This window comes from Primulina huaijiensis, chromosome 2 (assembly GCF_012295235.1).
Source record: "Primulina huaijiensis isolate GDHJ02 chromosome 2, ASM1229523v2, whole genome shotgun sequence".
In the NCBI taxonomy this organism is placed as follows: Eukaryota; Viridiplantae; Streptophyta; class Magnoliopsida; order Lamiales; family Gesneriaceae; genus Primulina; species Primulina huaijiensis.
In genome coordinates, this window is record NC_133307.1 from 527394 (window position 1) to 538445 (window position 11052).

The 11052-nt window shown below is 33.8% G+C and overlaps 1 protein-coding gene across 1 annotated transcript; it reads left to right on the plus strand.

The window, feature by feature from the left end:
* Positions 1 to 1031: 1031 nt before the first annotated feature.
* On the plus strand, positions 1032 to 7250 carry LOC140962749 (peroxiredoxin-2F, mitochondrial). Its single transcript, XM_073421721.1, has 5 exons — positions 1032 to 1326; positions 1440 to 1469; positions 6034 to 6192; positions 6717 to 6811; positions 6919 to 7250. Exons 1-5 carry the CDS (start codon positions 1123 to 1125, stop codon positions 7022 to 7024), a joined length of 594 nt encoding a protein of 197 aa, XP_073277822.1. The 5' UTR covers positions 1032 to 1122; the 3' UTR covers positions 7025 to 7250.
* Positions 7251 to 11052: the final 3802 nt, after the last annotated feature.

An 11052-nucleotide genomic window follows, 5' to 3' on the forward strand; every position in this document is an offset into this window, starting at 1 on the left:
ATAAATTTTGTGGTTGGAGATGGTCTTACGTTTTTCTAAAATTTCATTTTCTTATTATTAATTCGTTTGTTAATTTTTAAAATTTATATAAATGAACGTCGACCTATGCTTAAAAAAAATAAATTTCAATTCTGTTTTGGAGGTGTTAATCGGGTTAATTTATGCTACACACAGAATTTTTTTCTCCGTATTTCAATATTATTATATCATATGGGTTCTTCACATTTTTTTAAAAATTGATTATACAGTGATGATCTAATAGTTAATATTTTATCACATCATATGAATATAATACTCTAAAATAATCCTTTGTTTTTCTTAATTGTCAGATTTAAAAAAGATTATCCCATTGTAAAGGTGGCATGCTATTTTATTCCCTAACTCAACAACGTGTGCTGTATTCTAGTCTACAACCAAAAATGAAAGACAAAATATTTTAACATAAATTTGAATCAATTTAATCAAAATCACTAAATGATTTGTCAAAAAAAAATTAAAATTAAAAGGTTTATTTAAAAGTCTAATATAAAATTGAATTTAAATAAAAATTAAATTATTTGGTTGATCTGATTTCTTTTCAGAAATAACCCAAAATATGTTAATTGGTCAATCTAATTTCTTTACAGAAATAACCTAATCAGATTGAATAAACAAACCATTTTTTCACAGAATCGAAACGAACTTTCGAATCGAATAGGTTATTTCGGTTTAATAGAAACTGTACTCAACCCTAATTTTGTTAATATTATTTTAGTATTATTGTTAATATCGTTATTTTTAATATTTCTAATAATATTAATATTAATATTTAAAGTCACATTGTTTATCGTTTTTCATGATATCAATATCATTTATTATTATTAGTTTATTCTTTATTAATAATCATAATATAATTGATTTATTAGCTAGATGTATAAATTAATAATATTATTTTTAAAAAATTAAAGTTTCATATAGTAATTTATTACAATTTTTTTTATATATTTTTTGGTAATTTATGAACGATTGTTGGGAAAATAAATATCAAAAGGATTTTGCCTAGAGGTTTGTACGTGTACTACATATAGTAACAAGAACAAAGAAGAAAGGAATCGAGAAAAATCGAAGGAAGAAGGTAAAGCTATGGCTTCCTCTGCATTCCTGGAGCGAATGAGGTTGGTGAACACAATGGTCAAAGGGTTCCAAGCATCAAGGAGCTACGCGTCGGTTGCGGTTGGGACGGATTTGATATCGGCGGCTCCGGATGTCTCTCTCCAGAAAGCTCGCACCTGGGATGAAGGGGTTTCCTCCAAGTTTTCCACCACCCCTCTTAAAGACATTTTCAAGGTTCACTTGCTGATGGGGTTTCAGTTATTCAATTATTTTTGTGGGTCTCGTTTATGTTTTGGTTGTTTTATCTATTGATATTGTGTGCTCTTTTTTAAAATATTGTTTTTCAGGATAAAAAAGTTGTTATCTTTGGCCTTCCTGTAAGTTACGCTATTCATTTTGTGTATTTTATTTCATTCTGTCATCCCGATTTGATATTTCGATTGCTCGAAGTTGTGTATGATTCCAGCCTGTAATTAGGGGTAGTTAGAAAGGATTGATAGTTAGCTAACATGTTTCCAGATTCTTATTGTATAAATACTTTTCCCTCTTCTTAGGTTTGTTTTGAATAGAGGAATTAATCTTTGATATCAAATGCTCTCTATTAACTTCTAATATGGTATCAGTTGAATCTCTTTCCGCTAACTTCCATCTCTGATTGTTTGCCACCGTGAATCGGGTGTTTTTCTGATCAAATTTGGTCGTCGCTTATCTCTGCTTTGCCACAACCATTGGAGATCTATTTTCGCCAGTGTCCATGGCATCTCAATCGATCAATCTTCTGGTTCCTTCATCGACAGATCCACCATTGACGACCCTCTCAGTCCCTACTTTCTTCATCACAGCGACAATCCTGGTAACGCTTGTTTCTCAACATTTAACAGGTGATAACTACGCATCTTAGAGTCGTGTGATGTTGATCACATTTTATGTCAAAAACAAGTTGGGATTTATTGATGGTTCAATCTCTAAGCCTAATGCATCAAATATTCCTCTTCTGAATGTCTGGATTAGAAACAATAATGTGGTTATTTCTTGGATCCTCAACTCTGTTACCAAGGAAATCTCGGCCAGCATCGTGTTTTCTGATTCTGCACATGCTATTTGGATCGATCTTAAAGAAAGATTTCAACAAAGCAATGGTCCTCATCTCTCTCAATTGCGACGTGAATTGACTAATCTTGCTCAAGGTCAGAATTCGGTAGAGCATTTTCTTTACAAAGCTGAAAACGTTATGGGGTGAATTAAGTAACTTTCGTCCGGCTTGCACCTGTGGTCTATGTTCTTGTGGGGGTACTAAAGAACTCCACTATTTCTATCATTCTTATACTCAAATAAGGGGTCAGATCCTTCTATTGGATCTTTTACCCCCTAAGGTCTTATCTCTAATCCTTCAAGACGAACGCCAACGCACAATCAATCCTTCCAATGTTGCCTCACTTGACTTACACAGTAATATGGCTCTTGCTATCAAAAGTCACCTCCAGAGTAATCATCACATTGATGATCTGAACAAGTTGATGTATAGGAAGAAAGAAAGGCCTTACTGCACCCGATGTCAGATTCATGGTCATTCCAAGATTTTTCACTATGATTGAGACACAGTTCAACACCAAGATCAAACAATTTCATTATGATAATGCTCCCGAGTTAAAGTTTTCTGAATTTTCCACGAAAAAAGTGTCCTACATCAATTTTCATGTGTAGATCGACCTCAACAAAATGTTGTGGTCGACACTAGCATTTGTTAAATGTGGTTTGTGCCCTTCATTTCCAGTAGCGTGTTCCTCTTCAATTCTTGACTGATTGCTTACTCATTGCGTGCTATATTATTAATTGTTCTCCTTCACCTTTACTCGGCCACAAAGCCCCTTATGAACTTCTCTACTCACCATTGTTGTTTACTCTCATTTCAAGGTATTTGGATGCTTGATTTTTGCATCGACTTTGGCTCACAACCGTTCAACATTTCATCCTTGTGCACGTGTTTATTGGTTATTTTCCCGGAGTAAAAGGGTACAAACTCTACGATATTGAGTCCAAGAAAATATTTTTGTCAAGGGATGTCATATTTCATGAACAAATAGTTCCATTTCATTCAATTCATCAATTGGATTCGATACCTGACTGATTTCGGATCTTGTCCTACCAAAATCATTTTCCACATGCCCAGAACCCTCTTCATCTACACCTAATCTATCATCTTCCATCTGTAGTTCTGATCATATAGTACCTCGCAGGTTATCTCGCCAACATCGACATCTTGTCTATCTTCAAGATTACCATTGTAATCTTTTATCCAATTCGAACTCGGTCCCTGACGCTTCCCATCATATTAGATATCCTATATCCCCATTTTTGTCCTATGATTCTTTATTTGCTTCATACAAATCATATGTCTTAAACATCTCCTCTCATTTTGAACCACAATTTTTTCATCGAGCAATCAAGTGTCCAGAATGGAGAGAGGCCATGCGATTTGAATTACAGGCCATGAAGCAGAATAACACTTGGTCGGTTGTTCCTCTACCAGCTGGTAAGCATTTTGTCGGTTCGAAATGGGTATATAAAGTAAAACTGAGGGCTGGTGGTTCTGTGGAGCGCTACAAAGCTCGGTTGGTAGCCAGGGGTTATAACCAACAAGGAGGGATTGATTTTTTGGATACCTTTTCCCCCAGTGGCAAAACTTGTTACCATAAAGATATTTTTGGCTCTCTCTTTAGCCCTATGTCTCTTATCCCTAGGAGGTCTTCCTCCACTAGCAGGTTTACCATAAAGATATTGCTTGTTGCTGCTAGTCAGAATTGGAATTTAGTCTAACTCGACGTCAATAGAGTTTTTCTTAACGGTGATCTTTTTGAAGAAGTATACATTGATCTACCCTTGAGATCACATCGACTGGGGGAGTCTGGCCCTAATACACTCAAACTCGTTTGTTGTCTCCATAATCCATTTGTGGGCTTAAGCATGCCTTGCATCAATGGTTTGCAAAATTTTCTCAAGCCTTAATTGCATTTGGATTTGTTCAATCCAAATCTGATTATTCATTGCTCACTAAGGGATCGGGTGCTTCCTTCGTAGCGTTGTTAGCATATGTTGATGACATTATTCTTGTGGAGTCCTTCTCCGATCATTCTCACCTAAGACATTTCTCAACTCTCAGTTTAAACTCAAATACCTTGGTGAATTAAAATACTTTCTAGGACTTGAAATCATCTGTTCTTCAAGTGGTTTAGTCAACTTTTAACGTCAATATACTCTGCAATTCCTTGAAGATACTGATTACTTGGGAAGCAAATCTGTTGAAGTTCCCGTGGATCCTAAGACTTCCGTCAACTCTTTTGATGGTGATCATCTGCCTGATATCACGCAATACCGTCGTTTGGTCGGTCGCCTTCTATATCTCACTTTGTCGCGTCCTGGCATTACTTATGCAGTGCATAAGTTGAGTCGATTCGTGTTTCAACCCAGATCACCCCATCTACAGGCTATTCTCCACTTATTGAGATAACTCAAAGGCACTCCTGGTCAGGGGCTTTATTTTTCTTCAACATCCTCCTTGCAATTAAAGGCATTTTCTAATGCAGATTGGGTTCATGTATGGATTCCCGTAAATCAACAACTGGATTTTGTGTTTTCTTAGGAGAATCCCTAAGTTACAGACTTACAGTCTCTCGCTCATCTTAGCTTCTACAGCCAATGAACTTATTTGGCTACGAGCTTTACTCAAATCTCTCTCCTTTGATTCTTTCTAGCTTTAGTCATCTATTGTGATAATCTGGCCGCAGTGCACATCGCATCAAATCCTATCTTTCATGAAAGAACGAAACACATCGAAATTGACTGCCATTTTGTTCGACATATACTCGGTGATGGAACTCTAAAGCTACTCCCAATTCGCTCACAACAACTTGCCGACATGTTCACCAAGTCGCTGCCTTCTTCTACATTATTTCCTACGTTGTCCAATTTGGCTGTCAAAATTTTTACCAACCAACTTGAGGGGAAGTTTTAAGTTAATATATCCCAGCCTGTAATTAGGGGTAGTTAGAAAAGATTGATAGTTAGTTAAAACGCTTCCAGATTCTTCTTGTATAAATATTTTTCCCTCTTCTTCTATTAGTTTTGAATAGAAGAATTAATCTCAGATATCAAATGCTCTCTATTAACTTACAATAGTTTATGTATTACATTTCTTTTGGCCTGGAACAGCTATATTTCGTTAGTGAGTGATATTGTACAGTTTGTGGGCTTGATTGTATTTCTGGGAAGGTATTAGTGAAATGGGACATTATTTGTAGAAGTTCTGAGAAAACTATAAGGAGACAATCAATGAGGAATGCACAGAGAATTGTGTTACCCTGTTGTTTCTGTACGTGCGCCTGCTGCCCTGTAGCTTCTCTTACGGATCGCTGTCCTGCTCGGTTTCATCATATCATTGATGTGTCTAACTCATTTACTGGTAATCAAGTGGACTCACATATCATATATTCTAAATGGAAGGTACTAAGTATGGATTAGTTGGTATGGGCTTTTTTCCTAATTGATCACATATGTTTTTTCAGTTAGGCTGAAGAACTCCCTGGTAGTAAACCCATACAGGGTGATAGGTATCCTGATAAGTAGTTGCTTAGCACAATTGTACCTTCAGTTAAAGAAACATTAAATAATGAATTAATGCTTTAAAATCTTATTCGAAACCATTGATCACATGTGAGGTTCTTGTTTGGTTAGTCTACTTACCAAAGTCAATTACATTTTATTGGCTCAGAAGGTTTTATTTATGTTATAACTTCTAACTGAGTGATAGACTTTAGGAAGTATCTTTAGCAAGATGCTAGTAGGCAAGTAGAATAACTTCTAGCCTGTTCTATTTGCAATTTCTTTTTGTTTTTTCGATTTGATATTACATGGTATACGAAGTTCAATTTTTACGATCCACAGGGAGCGTATACTGGAGTTTGCTCGATGCAGCACGTCCCTAGCTACAAGAACATCATTGATAAGTTCAGAGCAAAAGGAATTGATTCGGTCATATGTGTAGCTGTCAATGATCCTTATACAATTAATGGCTGGGCAGAAAAACTTCAGGCCAAAGACGCTGTAAGTTATTAACTTTTTCTTGATTTTTGAACTCTCGTGAAGATAGAAATTACTCACGTTATTGTATGGTACTAGTAAGTTAACCTTTTTCATTGTAGTATGTATTTTATTCCTAATGTTTTAATTCTTTGAGGTGTAATATTGTATTTCACGTCATAGGCATGTAGAATGAACCACCTTGTAGGTGCAGAAAATGAAGAATAAAGAATAAATTGAGGCATTGTATAAAGTATTCCCGATGCTTACATGTTGTCATGAAATTTTCTTTTCACACACTCCAAAACATTGTTCGGAAAACTCCTATACAGTGATTGATTTTGGGTTAACACATGTAACTGTGCTCGCGCATCCGGCATAAGAATGAAAGATTCAAACCAATCCTTTAAGTATGAAACTTCTTATTCTATACTTACTTTTTTCCTATTTTTTTGTACTTGCGTCCACATCTCGACATTGTAAACCTTCAGTTGTGCAATGAGAATTATTATGTGCTTTGGTTGAACCTTATTCTTTTGTCATTATAGATTGAGTTTTATGGAGATTTCGACGGTAGCTTCCACAAGAAACTGGACTTGGTGGTAGATTTATCATCCGCGTTACTTGGACCTCGTTCTCATAGGTACGCACTTATATCTTAAACTTGGGACTTCACGAATAATGCATATGGTTCCCTGGTATATGCCTCGAGATAGAAACCGATATATTCATCATGGTATTGTTACAAAGGTGGTCTGCTTATGTTGTTGATGGCAAGATTAAAGCTCTTAACGTGGAAAAGGCTCCGTCAGAAGTCAAGGTCTCCGGCGGGGAAGTTATTCTGGGGCAAATCTAGAATGTTTTTTATCGACTGAGTCAATCTTTGTATTCGTTAAAGGTTTGGACAATTTTCAGGGAAAAAAAATGCACCGGGTCTCGGGACTTTGGTTAATGGCTTTTCGAGCCATACCCAGTCAAACTCAACTCGATGTCTGCATGGTATATGCCAAATAAGAAAGGTGTTGAAGTTGTAAAACTCTGCTTTCTTACAAAATTTGACATGTTTCTTGAACCTTACCCACGACTACCAACAAAGAAAAAATTCATTCAGCATTTTCTTACAAGTTGGCAAAATTTGTGTCAGCAATTGGATAGCAATATGCAACACATATATAATTATTAGCTCAAAAAATATTTAATATATAATTATACTATATTAATTGAAATATTAAAGTTATGAATAAAATATTTTTCAAGTCGGAAAAACTCGCAACAGCTCAATTCGTGACTCGCAAATCAGCTTGATTCATTTCCATCTATTGAAATATTAAAGTTATGAATAAAATATTTTTTAAGTCGGAAAAAATCTCGACCAGCTCAATCTGTAACTTGTAAATCGGTTTGATTCGTTTACATCCATCGACAATGGGATCCTTGAGCGCGATTCTTTTGTCATTTTCAAAGAATTATAATTGAAAATGTAGGGTGCTTGTTATGTATCATGAGCAAAAAGGAACACGTCAGAATACTAAAGTAAAACTATAATTCAAAGTAATAAGTTCTTATAAATAGTCTCGAATTCTTCTAAACTCTCCGGAGATCATAGAGAGATAAAAAATACGGAACATAACTATGACAATCAGTTATACTATATATCACATAAAATTGAAGAAATCCTTGAAAAACAAAAAAAAATATTCTTATAACATTAAATGATATTCAAACAAGAATCCAAATTCAAAAACAAGAACCAAGTTCTAATAAAAGATCTCGAAAGGAATGTTATAATCATCCTTTGGTACCGAACTTTTATTACACTTAAGAAGGAAGACCAAGATAATGCAAAAACTTTTAACCGACGAAGAAAAAATAATCAGCCTGATTGCCTCAGAAAATAAATTAAGTTGATGCCAACTATAGAAAGTATTAGTCTAGAAGATCTTCAAAACCTTTAAGAGTTTTTGCGAAACTCATGGTCGTATATATGAAGATAAATACAACAGAGGGTCAACCTACCTCAATAACTTGGTCATCTTCCCATGAACAAATCTCATAATACAAATATGAGAGGACCCCAAAAATATTTCCAAGTGGAAAAAACACACCCAGCGGGAACAAGGATAAGAGAAATCAAATTCTCTTGCACAAAACACCTTATGGGAAGTCTGTTTTATAACAAATACACCATGATGGGGTTATGCTTAACATTGATGTATTGGATTTTAAAAACAGATATATTGGATTTTAAAAACAGAGAAGACCTCAAAGATGACTGGATATCGGCTATGAGAATCGCAACATGAGCACTTGATCTTAACAAAGAATGATTCATTAAACTTATATAAATGAGTCTGATAGGCTCAGTTAAAACCGCTTAGGACATGACTTCGGCAAAAAAAGTGAGATAACTGGGAGAATGACAACCCTATTTAAAGCACAATAAATAACGGTAGACTATTTTAACAATCAAGACACGAGGAAGAAAAATAAATATACTCAAACTCTGTATAGTTTTGAATTACATGACATCTGTTTGGTTGATTAATATATTATGTTATTCACTTAATATAGATATAATTCAGGAGTTGAAGAAAATATAAAAATATAAATTTTATTCACCAAAATGTCAAGTCCCTGGAGAGAAATGCTGATTAAGGAATATATCACTAGCAATCCAGATACTTTGGTACGAATAACCTCTTTTCTCAAAAGAAAATTGGAATAGTGGTGTCATATGAGAGCATTGCAAAAGAATTACAAACGATTAAGGGGTATAATAAACGTACTCTTTTATGTTGTAAAGAAAATGACCTTCAGCAAGCTATCAAATAGTAAAATAAACTCGTTGGAAATTCTACAATATGACTCATGTGAGAAGATGATCAGAATGAATCTGCTCAGAATGCCCGAAGCAGAAAGAGACAAAATTCAGAAAAGGTGTTCGTCCTAGCTCTGACCGAATACATAATGCGGAGACAAATTGAAGTAGTGAAAGTCCGCACATGTCACGTTTTCCACGGTGACCATAAAAGCAACAGATTTCCCGACAAAGGTAAAGAATGCACGTGATCCAAACACTTCATTAATGGAGGATGGACACTCAATCACCACAATATAAAAGACGACTAACTATTGGTACATCAACTAAAAGATGTTAGCCACAAATGACAAAGCAATTCACAAGTTTGAAACCGGATTTCAAATTCACCAAGACTTCAATATATAACAGGAAGAAAATAAAATGAATACATCATTTAACATCTTCATTTTTCTTTCAAAATAATTTTTTTAGTTCATATGTGTTGTAATTCCAGATACTATAAGTAGCTAAGCAAGTTTTTTCTCCTCTACACGAGGTTGTTATTTAATAATATGTTGTATGTATGAATAAAGAACTAAGACTTAGATAGAAAACGATACATAATTGTGCTAAGTGTTGTTACAAGAATCTACGTCAAGAACCATCTGTGATGAGTAATTTGTAAAACCTGATGGATACAACCGGACGACATTCTGGTCAAAGATGTAAATGCTTAATTTACTATACAGAAGCATGATGAGATAAAAAAAAACCTCATTTATAATATATAGCCCTAAAACCTTGCTTAGCCCAATGTTTTTAGGCCGACTTGATAGGTATAATAAAGCCACATATTGAAAATGGAGTTCAAAAACGATTTTGCAAAATCTTAAATATAACATAGAGCTTAAATTAACTTTTAATGGATAATGGAGTAAATTTTAAATGAAACTTAAACATGTTGATTTATTTAAAATTCGCCCTTCATTGTATTCTTAATTAAGTAGTAAAGATAGGTAAAACCTTTTTCCCACGGAATATTAACGTAAACTCCAAAAATTATCTTATAAAAATAATCTAATTTTATCTTTTAATTTATTATTATGCAAGATGGTATTAGACCCTAAATTTTAATGTTGTAATATGTTTTTATTTGTATATATAGAAATTTCATTCTTCATTATTATGTTATTTAATACTCATAAAAAATTTCTCTTCAAATTAACCAATTCACAACTACTTTTACCAAAATCTTTTATTTACCATGTTAAAAAAGTTATTATTTACTTTGAAAATATCTTTTAGATGGGAAGAGGTGTGTGTATATATATAAAAAGGAATGGATACTCGAAGTCCACGATCGTCTCTTGTCTTCCTCTTGAATAATCTGAATATGAACGATTCAATATCCTCGTTGCATCTCAATAATTGGATCACACTTTTCAAGAAAATTATGAATACCTCCAAAATTATATAAATTATTATTTTTGTGTGTGTATATATATAGATAGATATCTTGTAAGACTGATATATTATTTGTATCATACATGAAAAAATATTATTTTTTATTCTAAGGTCTAAGAGTATTATTTTTTATTGTGAATATCAGTAGGATTGATCTGTCTCACATATGAAGATTCGTGAGATCGTCTCACAAGATATCTATTATGAAATAAATTGCAAACAATTTTGGGAATTTTCATTATAGTGTGTGCATATACGATCGAAATCCGCATCTTTTTTTTTTGGGTTAATTATGTATCAGTACATTTTGAAAAAGGATGTAGGATTTAGTACCTAGAGAGAAAAATTTTCTTTAAAAATGTCAAAAAGGCCCTTATTCCTTATTTTCTTTTAATTGATCCTCGCGCTTTCGAAAATGGTATCAGAGCCATATGTTGATTTATTTCAAACACAAAATTTATTGTTACAAAGAAACGAAATGTTTGAGGAGGAGAATTTCGAAAATTATGAATCCGAACTTAGGTTCGAGAAAAATAATTTACAAGAATTATTCCAATATTTTGGAATATAAACAAGGGAATCTAACTATGGTTAGATATCAGAAACAGAAAGGGAAGCAT

Bases quoted from the DNA above. Each gene is read 5' to 3' on its own strand.
- LOC140962749 (XM_073421721.1), top strand. From the start codon at position 1,123: ATGGCTTCCTCTGCATTCCTGGAGCGAATGAGGTTGGTGAACACAATG. The intron at 1,327-1,439 runs GTTCACTTGCTG...ATTGTTTTTCAG, and splicing joins CTCTTAAAGACATTTTCAAG to GATAAAAAAGTTGTTATCTT. The intron at 1,470-6,033 runs GTAAGTTACGCT...TACGATCCACAG, and splicing joins TTGTTATCTTTGGCCTTCCT to GGAGCGTATACTGGAGTTTG.